This window comes from Hermetia illucens, chromosome 4 (genome assembly GCF_905115235.1).
Source record: "Hermetia illucens chromosome 4, iHerIll2.2.curated.20191125, whole genome shotgun sequence".
NCBI lineage: Eukaryota > Metazoa > Arthropoda > Insecta > Diptera > Stratiomyidae > Hermetia > Hermetia illucens.
In genome coordinates, this window is record NC_051852.1 from 76782169 (window position 1) to 76801378 (window position 19210).

Here is a 19210-nt window from a genome sequence, read left to right on the forward strand (position 1 = left end):
GACGCACGATAAAATATCTCCTTAACGCACGATAGGCGATCCCTCGTTGTTGATGTTGAATGGTCTCGAAAGTGATCCTGTTGTTTTTATCTGGCCTCCCATATTGTTCAAGGTCAGCCTAGTCAGTCTTATTAAATTCGTCGGGTGCCGAATTCTCTCATAGCCTTGTACAGTTTGACCTGGCTATGCTGTTATAGACGACCTTAAAATCAATGAAAAGATGGTGTAACTGATGACCATATTCTAGCAGTTTCCCATCGTTTGCCGCACAGAGAAAATCTGATCTGTTGCTGATTTGAATAGAGTGTAGCCTCTTTGGTATGGGCCAATGATGTTGTGGGCCTAGCAAGATAGCAAAGAATATCTTATAGATGGTACTCAGCATCGCGGAAAAGAAATGATCGGAGGAAGATAAGACCGGAGGTGATTTTCATTTCCAAACGAGGCGAAGGGTCGTACGCCGACATTCTCAGGGAAGTGAAGGCAGACCCCGAACTCACCAATTTGGGAGACAACGTCAGCCGAAGGGAGATCTTATGTAGGAGCTTAAGAAATCCAAGGATGTAACCGCGGATAAATTCTTAAGCCAAATCGGGAAGACTTTAGGGCAGGAAGCCGACATAAAAGCTAGTAGGCCGGAGATCACTATAATCTGCAAAGATATAGATGAAATCACGCCGAAGGAGGAGGTTCGCGAAGCGTTGGAGAAACAGTTCGATCTTGCCGAACTACAGGAGTCAGTGGTGAAAACGCTAAGGAAAGCCTATGGGGGAACACAAACCGCCATCATCAGCCTACCAGTAGAGAACGCACTCAAACTGTTAGCAGCAGGGAGAGTGAGAATAGGCTGGGTTATGTGTCGCCTTAGGGAACAGGTGACGTTAAAACGGTGCTTTAGATGCCTTGACTTTGGTCACATTGCGAAGTCATGCACTAGCCCAAATTACAGGTCAAAGCAATGCAGGAGATGCGGAGTGGAAGGCCATATCAGCAAGGACTGCGGAGCTGACCCAAATTGTCTACTGTGCAAAGGAAAGGAGGGTGTGGACCATCGGCACATTGCAGGCAGCAGCAGGTGCCCGGAATACAGGAGAGCCCTTAGCACAAATCGCAGATGAGGTTGATACAAATCAACCTCAACCACTGCGAAGCGACGCAGGATCTACTCGCGCAAACCATCCGCGGAAAAAACATCGATGTGGCCATACCGAAACCATGATGGTAGCGTTTGGGTCAAAGGCCAAACGGGCCAAGCAGCGCTGTGGACTTCTGGAGAACAAGCCTTCGAGGAAATAATGGAGCATCCGGAGGAGGGCTTCATCAGAGCGAAGGTGAAGGGCATCCACATCTACAGCTGCTATGCTCCACCCAGCGCTACACTCGACGAGTATGAGCGGATGCTTGCCGCTCTTGTTTTGGATGCAAGAGAATGTTGGCCGATCATAATAGGAGGTGATTTCAATGGGCTCTTGAATGGGGCAGCCGGATAACTAATGTGAGGGGACATGTTTTCCTCGAAGCATTCGCGGTGCTAGACGTGGTACTGGCGAATGTTGGGTCTTCGTACACTTTCCTGGGAAGGGGCCTGGGGTCTATAGTGGACCTGACATACGTGAGTGCCACTTTAGCCAGTAGAATCGCTTGGCATGTCAGTGAGGACTATACTCACAGCGACCACCAGGCAATCTGCATAGAGATCAAGGGCGGATCGAGCTCGAAAAAGAGTTTTCGCAGAATGCCGGGTGGTATGCTTAGCTGGACAGTGAAAGCTTTCGAGGTGGACACGTTTTCCGCGGTGCTCAAATCCGACATATCCCTGACTGGTACGGCTGGAGAGAAAGCCACCCAGATCACTCGATGGGTGACGGAAGCATGCGATGCTACTATGCCCAGAAAGCGATTGCTCCCCAGTAGGCAACCCAACTACTGGTGGAACAACGAAATCGCAAGTTTGCGAGCAGCATGTTTTCAGGCAAGGAGGTTTTGCCAGAGGCTCAGGGGAAAACCCGGTGACGACGGTCGAGAGGAGGCACACAAGCAATTGCGTGGCCGCCTAAAGGAAGCCATTCGGAGGAGCAAAAAGAACTGCTTCAAACAGCTGTGCGACCATCCCGACATAAACCCTTGGGCCGAGGCTTACAGAGTGGTGATGAAAAGGCTGCGGAAATCACCCCAGGTGACCTGTCTGCGCCTCCTGAAACAGATTGCTACCGCTCTGTTCCCTCACCACGAAAATAGGGGAAGGCAAATTTTTGTCCAGCTAAATGACGGCATAATACCGCCTGTAACTGTGGAGGAGCTGCGGGAAATATGTGGTACGTTCGGTTACAACAAGGCCCCAGGTTTGGATGGCATCCCCAACCGAGCTTTGAAACTGGCAGTGAAGACTAGGCCCGACCTTTTCGCCAACACCTTCGAGGCGTGTCTAAAAGAAGGAATATTCCCTGCCCAGTGGAAACAGCAAAAGCTGGTGTTGCTTCCGAAGCCTGGCAAGCCACCTGGAAACCCAGCGTCGTATCGTCCTATCGTCCTATCTGCCTGTTGGATACAATGGTGAAGATGATGGAGAGAGTCATCTACAACAGACTCCTGCCCATCGTCGAAGCCGGCAATGGTTTGTCGGAACGCCAGTTTGGTTTCCGACGCGCCCACTCTACGGTGGACGCAATTGGAATGGTGATAAACCTCGCAAAAGGTGCACTGATTTCTGGCGGCTGCTGTGCCGTGGTGGCGTTGAATGTCAAAAACGCATTCAACTCGGCCAACTGGAATAGAATTAAATTGGCGTCGGCTGACATAGGTGTCCCCGGATACTTAGCGAATGTTGTGGAAAACTACTTCTCAGAGAGGACTCTCTGGTACGGGACGGATGAGGGCCCCAAAGAGTACATTGTCACGGCCGGGGTACCACAGGGATCGGTACTTGTTCCCCTGTTATGGAATATCATGTATAATGGGGTGCTTGCTCTTCCCGTCCCAAAGGGGACTACGATTGTCGGCTTTGCTGATGACCTAGCTGTGGTTGTTGCAGCAAAACACCTAGAAGATGTGGAGGTTTACGCGACGGAAACAGTGAGAGCGGTAAAGTCCTGGCTAGAAAAGGCCGGGCTAACCTTGGGAACACCTAGAGTATGCATGCCAAAAGGCAGCCGGTGCCACCACGGCACATGCAAAAATGTTGCCAAATATTGGTGGACCGAAACATTGCCGTAGGTTGGTACTAGCCGGAGTGATGCGCTCCATCCTGCTCTACTCGTCGCCTGTGTGGGCAGAGGCACTTGCAAACTCTCAGAGACGGAAGCAGGTGAACTCGGTTTACCGGCGGATGGCTTTAAGGGTTTGCAGTGCTTTTAGAACCACATCAGATGAGGCAGTATTGGTGGTGGCAGGCATGATCCCGCTTGACATCCTGGCCAAAAAAATGAGTGTCCTGTACAATGCAAGACGTAGGGAGGGCCATGCACAGCGTAGAAATGCTTCAAGGTCAGAGTCGCTTGATCTCTGGCAACGCAGATGGGACGAGTCTATGAAAGGTCGGTGGACGCACAGGCTCATTCTCAACATTAGGGTGTGGCCTGAGCGAAAACATGGGGAGACCAACTACCACATTACCCAGTTCCTCACGGGACACGGTGGTTGCTACAGGCAGTATCTGCACCGCTTTGGGTTGGATGATTCTCCGAACTATCCCAGATGCGATGGCATTCCGGAGGATCCAGAGCATGTGATGTTTCACTGCCCACGATTTGCGATGGAGAGAAGGAGCTTAAAACAGGTGCTGGGCAGGAGCGGGACCCCGGAGAGCTTGGTTACTGAGATGCTGGAGTCCGAAGAGAAGTGGCTTGCGGTTGGCTCCGCAATCATCCAAATGCAGGAGGAGTTGCTGAAGGAACAAAGAAGGAGGAAAGCTGCAAATAGGAGAAGGATGAGTGCCTAAGGGCAAACCTACCCCGCGAAGTAATACCTTAATGGTGGTCCCGCGGGGCTGGGGCTGAAGAGACCGGGGGTGGTTTTTAGTGGGTGTGAACTACAGCGGGCGCGTAGTTTCGGCGTTCGGGCGGCGGACGTGTCTTTCTAAGATTTTCCACCTCCGTGTACGCTGGTACTCAGCAACCTGACACCTCTATAATAGCTGCACTGCATGATATCCCCCTTTTTTTGTATGGGACAGATATTGGGGATTGGAGATTTTGGGATATTGGGGTAGGGTCGCTGTCCTCACCTTGAGCATAAGTTGATGAACTGCTTGGTGAAGTTGGTCGCCTCCATATTTAACTTTTTCGGCTGTAATCGGCTCCTGGCGACTTATGATCTTTAAGTCGATGAATTGAATGGACTGTTTCTTCTATGCTTGGTGGTGGCAGTATTTGTCCGTCGTCTTCAGTGTGCAGGACCTCCAACTCGCCGATATTTTGGTTGTTGAGCAGTTCATCAAAATACTCAATTTGCCCATTCTGTCGGAAATCAGATTTCCCTTTGTCTCGACAGGATGAGGATTGTGGTGTATAAGGCTTCATCATGCTGATTTGTTGGTGAAACTTCCGCGCCTGTTGCAGTTGTTCCCTACAGTTTTCAAGTTCACAGATCTGTGGGTCCTTCCAGACTTCCTTTCTCCGTCTGTGAAGTCGCTTCACAGGTCTTTGAGAATGCTGTGTTTTGAATGGTTTCAGTATTCCTCTGATCCGAGTCCTCCCTATATGCTTTGACATTCATGAAAGGTGGCGGGATTAATCGTGCGATACTGTTAACTGAATAATCCATGGTCCGTGATCATTGGTATCCCTATGTAAGCTATGGGAGCCGACGTATCGCCTAAATATGGACTCCGCCCCTACTTGCCTGTTAAAATCTCCAAGTATGATTTTGATATCACACCTGAGACAGGCTTCGAGGGTACGTTCTACTGCCTCGCAGGATGTATCATTCTCTGACACTACAGTCCCTTCTGTAGGAGCGTGAACGTTAATGGGGCTAATATTTCTAAATTTGCCTCGCAAGCGTAGAGCCCATAGCTTTTCTTCACTTATGTTTTAAAAACCGATAACAAAAAGTTTAATTTTGTGGCTGACTAGGAAACTTACTCCGAGCACATGGCCACTGTAATATATGGAGTAGTGACTCTTCTCCAGGAAACGGGTCCTGGCATGGCGATGTTACATTAGCCTTATATTGGGACATGGTATCGGCTAGCTGCTGAGTAGTATTCGATCTGTAGAGGGAGCGCACCTTCCATGAAAAAATGCGCAAATCGTTATTCCGTTTTCATTACCGGGTTCGCCGTTGTAAAACGCATCCAGTCAGAGGCTCTTTTGTGGCTTCTTAACATGTTGTTTTTCATGTAGGGTTGTCAGCCTTACGCAACCCCCATCATGGAGGACCAGTTGGTACAATTTGTCCCGTTTTTAGACACTGGACTCGCTTTCAGCCTTATCCGGCTGCAACATTTCGTTAACAAAAAACTCCCAGCGGAGATAGATATTGGTAGTATAGCTGTTGGTGTTGGTTCAGCAGGCGTTTCCGAGGTTTTATGTTCCATCTTAAGTACCAATCCACATTTACCTGTGGGATCTATACTACCCTTTGACCACCCGCAGAGAGACGCGTTGATATCTACTCCTCCACAACATAACTCATGACTCTACAAACGATGCCTGCATAGGTGTTGGTATTGCCATTTCTGAAGGCTTCCGTAATGACAGGACAGGACCTGACGACATCGCGTCTGAGCTCTGGCAAGCGAAGAGCTTGACCCAACACTGTGTCTCAGTGAGTTTTTCAATCGGGTTATACAAGCCAGGACTGTCAAGAACTGCGGAATTACTGAAGTAATACATGCTGGGCGGTTACTCATGGAGAAATACCGTGGGAAGCACCGCCTTCTTTGCAATGCATTTCTGGATCTAGAGAAGGTGTTTGAGGATGTGTCACACGAACACATCTAGTAAGCTCTACGACAACACTCAGTGTCGGAAGAACTCGTGCGCAGGGTTAAATTGCTCTACCACGATCCGAAAACTAAAGTTCCCACCCTCTCACCACTCCTTTTTAAGGTTTTGTGTAAACACAAAACCTTATTAAAATCGGTTTACTGTCTGTCTGTCTGTCTGTCTGTCCGTCTGTCTGTCTGTCTGTCCGTCACACGCATTTTTCTCGGAGACGATTATAGCGATTGCCACCAAATTTGGTAGAAAGGTGGGAACTGTGAACGCTCATGCATACAGTGAATTACATCCTTTTACGTCGAATTTAAGGGGGGGTCCCCATACATGCAAAAGGTGGGTGTAACATTTTTTTTCATCAAATATAGTCATGTGGGGTATCAAATTAAAGGTCTCGATTAGTACTTTTCAAAACCGATCTTAGTTTTGACATTCGTTGGAAGAGTGGGGAGCGCGGGGGGTTGAAAGTGATCATTTCTTTAAGGGGGCCATTCTCAGAAACTACCATACCGAAAAATCTGAAAAAAATCAGGAGGCTGCCACTATATGGTGCCTGGGCTCCGAAATACCTTCCATGCCGATATCTGTTTAAATAAAGTTAATAATAGTATATTACTACAATTTTTTATAATTGGTTAGAAACCCCCTTAAGTTCATCCTGGTATCATGAAATTTTGCAGTGATATAGGCTATAATATAGAGCATGATCTTATCAAGTTTGGTGGAAATCGCACTATTACTAACAAAGTTATAATACCTCAAATTTGTTGCTTCTTTGAAAATTGAAGACTATGAATGTCAATATCACCCAAAAGTGGATACTCTCACATAATATATGGATATATTACTTGCTACGTACTAAGAAATACACAAAACCTTTCGTACCTGAAGCGTCCAGCTTCCGGTTTCCCGGCTTGTTATTCTTGTTATCGGCTGTCACACGGGGCATCTAACGTCCATGAAACAGGCACTATCACCGTCAATGGCACTGACCTGCCCAGAATTAGTCGATTTAAATACCTCCGGTCAATGGTATCAGCCAACTGCGTTATGAAATTGCACTACGCATTAACGCAACCTGGATAAATTGCCGCTCCACAACTGGGGTTCTTTATGATCGACGTATCAACGAGCATTTCAAATCCAAAATTTACTGTAGTGTGGTCCGCCCTCTGGCTTTAGGTTTTTATGTGTTAGCTGACTATATAGCTGACAATGAACGGCGTCTTACGGTATCAGAGACGAAGATGTTGCGTTAGACTACTGGCCTTATACGCCTTGATCACATTCGAAATGAGGATATCTACGATTGATGGTATGATGATCAATGGTAAACGACCAAAAGGACGGGCGAAACAACCGTGGATTGATACGCTGGATGGTGATTTGAAAGCCTCCCGACTTCATCCAGATCAAGCAAGTGAGACCAAATGCGCTACAGATCACGACGACCCGACGCCGTTTGCGAATGGAAGAACGTCTAAAGAAAAATAAAAGTTGCACACGTTTGTAATACTTTAGTAATTCATCAATTACTGCGCGAATAAATCATAAGTAAATGAAACGAAGGTCCGATCAGTTGTTTTTCCGACATATATATTCTTCACTCTCAAGTAGGATAGGTAGGTAGGTATCAGTGGCCGCTCCGAGGAACCCAATTAGCGCTTTGGTGCGCCGTTTTGATGCCACAAACTCCTAAGACCGTGACTGTTGTTATAGGACCAGGGAAGCAGAGTCCAGCTGGCTCGAATCTTCAGAGCCAGCCCGTAGCATTCACGAAGGAAAGCAGCTCTCCGACCCTGCAGCTAGAAATCTCACTGAGGTCCCCAAAGAATTGTTTACCCAGTGTCCGCAGCCTGACTCGAGCCAGAGCTGGACAATCGCAGAGAAAGTGCATGAGGGTTTCCCTTCCTTCTCCGCAGCTTCGGCAATGCGAATTGTAGAGTAAGCCGAGCCTAGCGGCATGGTCCCCTATGGGCCAGTGCCCCGTGCAGACCGCCGTAATCTTGAATGCATTTGCACGCGTCTAGCGCAGGAGCTCTCGTGATCGGGCTATGTTATAAGCGGGCCAAATTCTCCTTAATTTGGCACAGCTTGTAAGCCTTCGCCATCTCAGGTCCGCGGCTGCTAGGTAGTGCGAGTAGACTCGGCCCCGACAGCCGCCAGCGGAACACCGACTGCATTCCCCGAGGGACTGCCAAGAGCAGAGCCTTGCCTGGCCAATCCGTTAGCCCGCTCATTCCCCTCTATGTTCCTATGCCCGGGAACCCCGAGGAGAGTGATCTTGAGCGATCCGCCCAGACGATTGAGCGTGTCTCTGCACTGCCCCACCAACCGGGAAGATGTCGTCGTTGAATACAAAACCTTGATGGCCGCTTGGCTGTCGGTCAGAATGGCTATGTTACGCTTGGGGCTCGAATCACCCTCCAGCCATCGACAGACTTCCAATATCGCCAGTACTTCCGCCTGGAATACACTGGCGAAACCTGGGAGACCATACGACTTGGATACACCGTGTGTATTCGAGAAAACCCCCGCGCCGACTCCATGGGCCATCTTTGATCCGACCGTAAAGAATACAAGTAACTCAGCCAAAAGAGCCGAACAATAAATGAAGTCCTCTATGCATACAAATTCAACATTTTGTTTCACTTCCAATTGGCGGCACATTTGTTGCAAATTTCCCAGATTCGCTTCATCAAATCAAATGAAGAATTCCATTGAATTCCTGGTGTAAGTAGCGTGTGCCCTACAATCTCTAGAATGATTTCTGCCGATTTAAGTAGCAAGGACAAAGTTTACAACATCTTGCATTATGTCATTGCACTATAATCCATTTGAAAGAGTGCAGGCACATGCTCCATTTGCGGATGCGCGTCAATGACCACACACAAATTGAATGTGCGCGAACAGCACCAAAGGTGTTGTGGCGGAGGACGTCCCTTGGCATCGGCAAATGTGTGAAAATTAATTTGCTCTTGCAGTTCAACCACATCCTCATCCACTCTGAATTCTGATGCACTCGGACCTTCCTGAAGGCCTTCACGAAGTTCGCGTTGTCTGTAACAATTGCAACTATTTTAGGGGGTTTCAAACCAAAATCAATTTGTATTTCATGCAATCAATATCGAAAGAGTGCCGGCTAGAGAACTGTGATGTTATTAATTAGGCTGTGACTCCGACTTCTTTTCTTCAGACCAAATGTCGGCGAATGCACAAACATAACTGACCTCATTATTTATTAGTTGCAAGATTAAAAACTAGTTGCTCCCTCGTAATTTTAACTAATTTAATCGAACATCATCATCATCATCAACGGCGCAACAACCGGTATCCGGTCTAGACCTGTCTTAATAAAGAACTCCAGACATCCCGGTTTTGCGCCGAGGTCCACCAATTCGATATCCCTAAAAGCTGTCTGGCGTCCTGACCTACACCATCGCTCCATCTTAGGCAGGGTCTGTCTCGTCTTCTTCTTCTACCATAGATATTGCCCTTATAGACTTTCTGAGTGGGATCATCCTCATCCATACGGATTAAGTGACGTTTCGAGCGAAACAGTCTTTGTAAGCTGAAATAGGTAGTTTGTACGATATCGTCAGCATAGACCAGTAGTTGGGTGGACTTAAAGAGGATCGTACCTCTTGCATTTACCTCAGCATCACGGATCACTTTCTCGAGGGCCAGGTTAAAGAGAACGCATGATAGGGCATCCCCTTGTCGTAGACCGTTGTTGATGTCGAATGGTCTTGAGAGCCTCGCACATTGGTCAGGGTCAGCATAGTCAGTCTTATCAATTTCTTTGGGATACCGAATTCCCTCATGGCCGTGTACAGTTTTACCGTGGCTATGCTATCATAGGCGGCTTTAAAAACGATGAACAGATGGTGCAACTGTTGTCCATATTCCAACAGTTTTTCCATCGCTTGCCGTTGAGAGAAAATCTGATCTGTTGCTGATCTTGTCTCTTTGGTATGGGCCAATGATGTTCTGGGCGTATGGGGCTGCCCAGCCTAGCAAGATAGTGGAGAATATCTTATAGATGGTACTCAGCAACGTGATATCTCTATAATTGCTGCACTGTGTGATATCTCCCTTTTTATGTATGAGACAGATAATGCCTTGTTGCCAATCGTCAGGCATTGATTCGCTGTCCCATACTTTGAGCACAAGTTGATGAACCACTTGGTGTAACTGGCCGCCTCCATATTTAACCAATTCGGCTGTAATTCCATCGGCTCCTGGCGACTTATGATTTTTTAATCGAACATGGCTGAATCAATTAATGGTGATATTAGTTACTGGAAAACTCGGGAGTATACTTAGCTGGCTGAAAGTTACCCATAAATGACATATTGAGGATCATATTCACCGTGACCCAACAGTGAATGCACAAATAAAATGACAACAAGCAACGAATTTACTAAAACCTCCCTGGCTGAAGATAAGGTTGAAATGAGGTGAAAAAAACTTGATTTTGACTAGCCTTTCAAATTCAAAATAACCGTACTAGAGATTCCAGCTGAACTAGCACAATCATTTCGAATATGTATGTATGATAATACAGAATCCCGCAAGAAGAGGCACTTGATAGCAATCTGACAATCATATGTTATGCGTCTCAATTCGTAAACAGTTAGGCAGCATTGTAGTGCAAATTTGCCGGCTTCAATTTGAGTTGTCGTTAAGATGTATAAATACCGGCCCCCAGATTCCGACTCGGACGACGGTTATGACGGCTTTTATTTTGGGGATGATGTAAGTGCACATCTTTGCTGTCCTCCGATCGTTTTTGAATGAAAACAATTCCTTCGCAGGACATAAAACCTACTCGCCCTGTCTGGAGGGTTGACAGTGATCAAAACCTTTACGATGCTGTGACCAACGGCGATATTGAAATCATAAAGGCTCATTTGCGCCAGCCGTCTGCAGACATCGATCGACCACTGCGTGGCGGAAACACTCTTCTGCACCATGCCTGCCAGCACGGTCACGTGGAAATCGTGAAATGCCTTCTTGAGAACGGAGCGGATCCCAACCGGCAGGTAGAGTCCATCACCCCTCTGATGAGCGCCTGCTCAAGCGGCGCCGATGGACCCGTCGTAGAGGATATCGTAAAGATGCTAGTCGACAAAGGAGCGGTCGTGAACGTTTCCAACAAGCACGGCGTGACACCCTTCATGTTCGCTTGCATTCATGGCCACTTGGAAGTGGTTGCATTCCTCATTCAAGCAGCGTTCTTGGAGGCAACCGACAACCAAGGCTGGACTGCTTTGTTCCACGCCATCGAAAACAATCAGCCAGAAGTGGTTAGCATCCTTGTGAAAGCTGGAGCAGATGTAAACGTGGCTAACCGAAAAGGCTACGCGCCACGGCAAGTCGCGCAGTTTCATGGATTCTACGACATTCTTGATATTCTCCCGGCTGAAGAGCACCAATATACGGTTCCTACGAATTACCTCTCGTACAGTTCGTTAAGTGACCACATTCCATGTTTGTTCCTAAAAACAGACGTCCCCGCATATTTCCCTGACATTGACTCGATTCTGCGTAACGCGCGCCTGCAGCGGTTCTTGGAGAACTTCGCAAAACATAAAATAAATCTAAATCAATTCTTGACCATGACGGACGACAAACTGAGCAAAATTGATATTTCCTTGCCCCTCCATCGTAAGCAAATTCTATTAGCGTTGCTGAGGTACGAGTTTTGTGTCGTGTCGTACCAAAGGGTGTAATTTCTATGTCGCCTTTCAGATATCATCTGGAGCACTGGTCCACGCAGTCAATAGCTCGAGTGAAGCGCAAGGATCGAGACTCGTATGTACTCCTAAGTGCTTTGCCAATCACGACCATTTCATGTTTACGTTCACTTGCAGATTCTACGACATCCTCATGATAATCTCGAACCACCTGAAAAACGTAGTGATCATCAGTTCGTCGCTCGAATACATACAGCAAAACATTGAGACCAACAAGCTTGGGCCAATATCGTCAACGACAATCAAGGAGTGCAAGGAGACGGTCGTGAAATATAAGAAATCCATTCGAAAACTACAAGAGGCGACAAAATATGTACATAGCAAGTCACGTACACCTAACACAAGTAATTCTAAATAAACCTCAATTTTCAGTTGCATTCATTCAGCCCGGAACGGCCTCCGCTCTATATAAATTACGACGAGACAATAAAAGCAGAAAAGAAGGCCATGCTGCACCGCTATTTCAATTATTCGCTGGCCATTGGAGTTGCCATTGTAGCTATCTTGAAATGGAAAAGGTTTCTCTAAGATGCTCCACTTTTCAAAAGTCCACGCTGCACAGCACTCAAAATGAGGATAGCACTGAGGCCATTTCAACCACTTTGTGATCTACATCGATTTTTGAAAAGTGAAAAGGTTTTATATCAATCTTAAATACAAGCTTTATTGATACTGAGAACGGATTTCAATTTAGGGTGGCAATAAGTCGTGTTCACCGGCTTATGAATATCCTTTCATATTAACAATAACCAACCAATGTTTCAGTTAGGCTGCCGTAAACCATTTAATTTGTTATTGTCTCAGGTCTAAATGTTGGTGTTGATATAGTCGCATTTATCAAATTTAGGTTCTTCTTCTTTTTCTTCAGCCTTTGTCCCGTTCACAAGCGGGGTCGGCTCGTCGTGATCGGCTTCGCCATTTGGCTCTATCGAATGCCTGATCTGGGTGCAATCTCGAGGCTTTCAAATCCCCATCCAGCGTATCAAGCCACCGTTGCTTAGGTCTGCCTTTTGGTCGTTTACCATCGACTTCGATGTTCAGACCAATCTTTGCAAGTGAATTCTCGATGGTACGAATTGCGTGACCATACCATCGAAGACGCCTCTCTCGCAACTTTTCCACGATCGGTGCAACCCCATAACGATCGCGGATATCCTCATTTCGGATGTGATCTAAACGTGTGACGCCACTAGTCCAACGTAGCATCTTCGTCTCCATTACCGCGAGACGCCGTTCATTGTCTTTTATGGTCGGCCAACACTCAGAACCATAGAGAGCGACTGGATGGACAACATTGCGGTAAATTTTAGATTTGAGACGTTCGTTGATACGTCGATCACAAAGGACACCAGTTGTGGAACGCCACTTCATCCAGGTTATTTATCAAATTTAGGTTAAACAGCAAAAACTGTTTATTTCGTATCTTCAAATGAGTCATGGACCTAAAAATCATAGAAGCTCTTGTAGCTTCCTGACATATGTTCCCAACATGTGTTTTCCAGAGTACTTGGTCTAGTGTAATTCCCAAATATTTGACCTCTGTTTCTCATTCAACTTCCATGTTATGGAGTCTAATGACTCTCAAGTGATCAAAACTGCGCTTTCTAGTGAATGCTACTATGGTGTCCTTGACTGGATTGAGGCGCAGCCTTGCCCTCCCACACCAGTTACCAATCATTCTCAACCCAGTTTGGATTAATCAAAAGCCGTCGGCGTAACCCTGGGTCTTTATTCCTGTGTTTCTCGGCTTTCCTAGGAGTTCGTTAACTACCATACTCCACATTAGAAGTGATAGTAATCCACTCTGTGGATAACCTTGAGTAATAGAATTAGTACCAGTTATTACTTCTTTTTGCCGACATCCAAAAGCGAACAGTGCTATTTCCTTGTTTCTATAGCATCACGTATTACATCCGTCAGATGATGCAGAGCAGGCCCCCTACATGAGGATGGACGATTCCGTAGCCTACACAATGACGAAATCTATGAGCGATACCATGACCGTCCGGTTGTGGATAAAATCCGACTCAATAGGTTACGGTGGGCTATAAAGTCTATGAGGGCAATATCTATGATAGAAAAAGAAGACGAGGCAGACCCTGCCTAAGATGGAGCGATGGCGTAGACCAGGACGCCAGACAGCTTTTAGGGAATCGAATTGGTGGACCTCGGCGCAAAACCGGGATGTCTGGAGTTCCATATTAAGGCAGGCCTAGACCGGATACCGGTTGTTGCGCCATTGATGATGATGAGTGTTGGTTGGCCGACCTACCCGGTAAACATGTTGACGCGTAAGAACGTTAGTTTTAACGTAGTTAACTAGAACCTTATCCACTATTAGTAGTATAATATAAACAATGGCAGGTAAATTCTCTCTTTCTTCGGTGTTGGTTAGTAAAGAAGATACTAATGGCCGCTCCCAGAAGCCAATTTATCGCAGTGGTACGTCGTTTAGATGCCAGCAACTTCTAAAACCATGACTGCTGGGAAAAGAGCAGAGAAGCGGGATCTAGCCCTGTTCAGATCTCCCATGGGGGTTAGGAGGTTGACCGTGTCATAGGCCTTTATAGCACAATAAGGTCAAGTTTGCTCAGTGAGGCAACCACGTATCAGTGAGTCCTCGTTTGACTACAAACTGTCCAATGGGCACTTTTCGCATAACACTCACGATTGTGAGAGGAGTGTTCCTTCGTGGCTTTAAGGCCAAAATAATAAGGAAACCCATCTACACAGACGTAAAAAGTTTCCGACCGATCAGTCTAACTTGTTAAAAGGACTGGAAAGACTAGTAGATCCGTTCATAAGGGAAAATTGCAATTGGGGCCAAAATTGTAAGACAATATCCGCCTTAAGCGCATCTATGGACATCGAAGGCGCCTTCAATTATGCCTCATTGGCGACGATTTGTAATGCCGCAATACAGCATGGAATCGATCTGCTGTTAATCAGTTGGACCCGCCTGAATGAAACACTGCATGCAATCCACAATTGGTGCCTCCATAATGGACTCACGGTGAACGCTAGCAAGACTGAACTAGTTATGTTCACTAGGAACGTCAGAGGGGAGAGCCACACGCGAACACCTTAGCAGGGGTAAACAGTCAAATATTTAGGAATACATCTCGACTGCAAGTTAACGTGAAAGCACCATATCTAGGAACAATACCAAAAATCCTGCAGATTGTTGGCTAGGCAGAATAGCCCCATACGCCCAGAACATCATTGGCCCATACCAAAGAGGCTTCATTCCAGGCAAATCAGCAACAGATCACATTTTCTCCCTGCGGAAAGCGATGGAAAAACTGTTGCAACATGGACATCAGTTGTACCGCCTTTTCATCGATTTTAAAACCGCCTATGGTAGCATAGCCAGGGTAAAACTGTACACGACCATGAAAGAATTCGGTATCCCGACAAAATTGATAAGACTAACTATGCTGACCCTAACCAATGTGCGAGACCAGATAAAAGCAGCAGGATAACTCTCAAGGCCATTCGACATCAACAACGGTCTACAACAAGGGGATGCCCTATCATGCGTCCTTGTTAACCTGGCCCTGGATGAAGTGATCCATGATACCGAGGTAAATGCGGAGGTACGATCCTCTATAAGTCCACCCAACTACTGACCTATGCTGACGATATCGACATCATGAGAAGAACGACCCGAGACGTACAAATTGCCTTCATCCAGATCGAGCAGGCGGCCATTGGGGCGAGATCTTGGGCTGCACATCAATGAAGGCAAGACAAAGTATATGGTGGCAACGTCAGCACCAAAAACCAACCAACCAACAACATCAAAACCACTACAACTTTGAGACCGTTGATAATATCTCCTATCTAGGGTCGAAAATCACAACTGATAACAGCTACGATAATGAAATCTGCGCAGGGTTGTTGGCAGCCAACAGAGCTTATTTCGGCTTCCAAAAACTGTTCCGCTCGAAACGTCTCACCATAGGGTCAAAGCTCTTACTGTACAAGACAATGATCTTGCCAGTCCTCATGTATTCCTCGTAGACTTGGGTTCTTAGCAAGAAAAATTGCGAACTCTTGCCCCTACATGGGGATGGACGATTCCGTAGCCTACATAACAACGAACTCTATGAGCGATACCATGACCGTCAGGTTGTGGAAAAAATCCGGCTCAATAGGTTACGGTGGGCGGGTCCTCTACTCCGTGTGAATGAGGATGATCCAGCTCGGAAAGTCTATAAGGGCAATATCTATGGTAGAAAAAGAAGACGAGGCAGACCCTGCCTGAGATGGAGCGATGGCATAGGTCGGGACGCTAGACAACTTTTAGGAATATCGAATTGGTGGACTTCGGCACAAAACCGGGATGTCTGGAGTTCCTTATTAAGACAGGCCTAGACCAAATACTGGTTGTTGCGCCGTTGATGATGATGATGTCAATTTTCTTGAACATTACCATGAAAACTTCAGCTTTAGCAGGATGAACTGTGCTACAGAACTGTTAATAATATGGGAAAATTCTTCTCAAAACTGAAAGGTCGAGAATGAATCCTCAACCAAGCCAACGTGATGTATAAAATACCGTGCGGAAAAAAAACCAGTGAGGAATGTAAGTCAATATATGTGGAAACTATCAAACAATTTTTAAAGGAAAAGGTCGAAGGGCATTAATCAAACTTGGAGAAAAAGAGCGGACATCATTATATAAACGAAAACCATAAACTACTTTTTCCACCATTGCATTGGAGGTGGTTGTAAGTCTGTCGAAGGTTTTGAGAAGAACGTTAACGGTAGGGTCGACAATGATGAGCAACTGAAGAGGAGGACGGAGTAATTTATCACGATTCTCAAACGTATAACATCCCGCGAAGTTTCACTTTCTCTGCATGATATGGCAAGCCACCGTAACATGTTGATACGAACTGCTCCTCCAAACAAAAGTGAATTCATCTCGCCCTTCAATGCACCCAAGCAAACAAAGTCACTGGGTCTAACGGAACAGTTCTACTTCCTTCATTCATCAGTAAATCCTGGGAATCTGAGATTCACACAGTGAGTGGAAGAAAGGAATCATCTTTAGTATTACGAAAAAGGCACCAGTATCGCGAGCGACAACTGGAGGAGTATTTGCTTGCTCCCTGCCATCGCGAAGACTCACAAAGTTATCTTGGAACGTATGAAGAAATATTTCGAAAGTTTGATTGGTAGAGAACAGGCTGGTTCCCACCCTGAATGCGTTGGCAATATCAACATCCACCATTTAGGAAGAATGTGCGCACTCTTGGCCGCGTTCGAGAGAAGAATCATCCGTAGAATTTTTGGCCCCATACATGAGGATGGAAGATTCCGTAGCTTACACAATGGCGAAATCTATGAGCGATACCATGACCGTCCGATTGTGGTGGGCGGGTCAACTAATCCGTATGGATGAGGATGATCCCACCCGGAAAGTCTATAAGGGCAATATCTATGGTAGAAAAAGAAGGCGAGGCAGGCCCTGTCTAAGACTAAGATGTAGCGAACAGGACGCCAGACAGCTTTTAGGGATATCGAATTGGTCGACCTCGGCGCAAAACCGGGATGTCTGGAGTTCCTTATTAAGGCAGGCCTAGGCCGGATACCGGTTGTTGCGCCGTTGATGATGATGATGATGTGTGCACTTTAAATCTTCGCATCAACAGCTTTTTATCGATTTCGAGAAAGCTTTCGACAGCATTTTTAACGCTCTTCGCAAGAGGGGCATTCTAGAGAAATTAGTCGAGGTTATTCTGTGTCAACGTTCTCTCTGTGCTACTATATAGGAACAGCACATGGAAAATGATCGCCACTGGTAGTCGAAAGAGACCAATCCTTCGTAAATATATGCCTCCGCCATGACGTCGGATATTCTGGCCCTCAGAATCTCGAATGGAGAACTACATCGCCATACGAGCCAGATACCGGTAGATGTGTTGATTAGAAGGCAGAGGTCGTAGTGCATTAGTCACAAGTTGATTTCATCGATTTGAGTGATCTCATATTAGTTAACTATATACATTCAATTCGTTGGTTTAAACAATTTCAGTTTTAGCATATTTTGAAATTACCTATTGTATAAGAGTTCAAGAGAAAATGATATTTTAAATTTCATTGGACTTGAAAATAATTGTTAATGACATGGGAAAATAAGAGAAATAAATAATCATCTTCTTCCTATTCTCACCGTCTAGATCGAGTTCGGCACCTTTCTCGCCCATAGCCATAATCTGGGTGGAATCGAAATACTCTCAAATCACCATTAGTTCAGTTCTTCAGACGTTTCTCATCGATGTTTAGGTCAATCCCAGTTAGTCAGTTCTTGTCGGTGCTGATTACATGACCATACCACCAAAGACTCCTCTGTTACAATTTTGCCACGATGGTGCAACCACATATTAATAACGTATGACCTCATTTAGCATACGATTATATCATATTACGCCATTGCAACATCTTCCCCTATTTTAACGCAAGGTAATCAGCCGATATTCAGAAATATATAGGGCCACAGGCAACGATGCTACGGTAGGCTTTGAATTTGGGAGCGGAACGCCAAGCCGATAATTTGAACGACGTCGCGAATGCGGTGGGAAGAATGCTTTCGAAAATCGTTCTTACGCGATAATTGAATCTAACGGTAACTTGAACATTCTGACTTTCTTTACTATATTCGAAGGGTTAGCCTTTCTTGTCAATCAGATGGAGATGTACCGTCCTCAATAACCTGGCTGAAGAGATCTCTGAACCAGAATGTTGGTTCCTAGTCATCGGTTTCCAAAACTCAGCTGTAGTGCCGCCGGTTCATATTGCTTTCATTTTTTAAGTTGTCTCTTCAACTTATGGCGTTGAGAGGTTAAACTAACACAGGCGATGAGTAGGTACAGATTTCTCTTACCACCTAAATTGTCCAGTTTTCCATAAAGATCAATTCTTATTATTCTCATAAATAATATGTGGTAAGTGCTATGTCCTTGTCCTCTTTCAACCAAATATTTATTTCCGGATTTCGTTTTTTTAGTGGAAATTTCGAATCTGAATTCACGTAGTTTAAATCAGCACCAATCCTGTTGCTAACGCCTAATAAAAGCTCAGATGAAAATCATGATAGTAAAGAAGTGACTCAATTTAAACAATTTTTTTATGAAAACATGATTGATTAGTTTAGCTTATAACTCTCCGATGTCTACCTTTGAGTCTCCTGGAAATATATGAAGACAAGATAGTATTCTGACATGATAGGAAAGTAGCTTTATTATTTCGTTTGCCACTATCACGGCCTTAAGGAGGAAATAAGGGCCCGGGTTGAAAATTATGCAGAAAACAGCCGGGAGCGAAAATTATACGGTTCTGGGGTGAAACTTATGTAAAGCCCCTTATTATTCCCCTTTTTATTGAAATTTCTATTCTGGGCCCCCTAAAACTCTTCAGGCCGGGACATCCGCACTCGCCAAGCCTGGCTACTATTAACGGAGAAATTAAACAAACTTGCGTTCATTCAATTATCCTTATTTATAA

At 45.8% G+C, this 19210-nt stretch overlaps 1 protein-coding gene across 2 annotated transcripts; it reads left to right on the forward strand.

Annotated features, from left to right (window-relative positions):
- The first annotated feature begins 10559 nt into the window (after positions 1-10559).
- LOC119656094 (ankyrin repeat, SAM and basic leucine zipper domain-containing protein 1) lies at positions 10560-12461 on the forward strand. Of its 2 annotated transcripts, XR_005249993.1 has the most exons (6): positions 10560-10697; positions 10757-11637; positions 11694-11756; positions 11816-12011; positions 12071-12334; positions 12393-12447. XR_005249993.1 is itself a non-coding variant. In XM_038062404.1 (5 exons), the coding sequence occupies exons 1-5, from the start codon at positions 10629-10631 to the stop codon at positions 12224-12226; spliced, it is 1365 nt and encodes a 454-aa protein (XP_037918332.1). In that variant the 5' UTR covers positions 10560-10628; the 3' UTR covers positions 12227-12461. The 2 variants fall into 2 exon arrangements, 1 of the variants encoding a protein (XP_037918332.1); XM_038062404.1 differs by having other exon boundaries at positions 12071-12461.
- The last annotated feature ends 6749 nt before the right edge of the window (positions 12462-19210 follow it).

What these genes read in the sequence shown, in the direction of transcription:
- LOC119656094 (XM_038062404.1), top strand. Translation starts at nt 10,629, where the DNA reads ATGTATAAATACCGGCCCCCAGATTCCGACTCGGACGACGGTTATGAC. An exon ending in ATTCTATTAGCGTTGCTGAG is followed by an intron (nt 11,638 to 11,693) that starts GTACGAGTTTTG and finishes GTCGCCTTTCAG; the next exon opens with ATATCATCTGGAGCACTGGT. An exon ending in TACAAGAGGCGACAAAATAT is followed by an intron (nt 12,012 to 12,070) that starts GTACATAGCAAG and finishes CTCAATTTTCAG; the next exon opens with TTGCATTCATTCAGCCCGGA.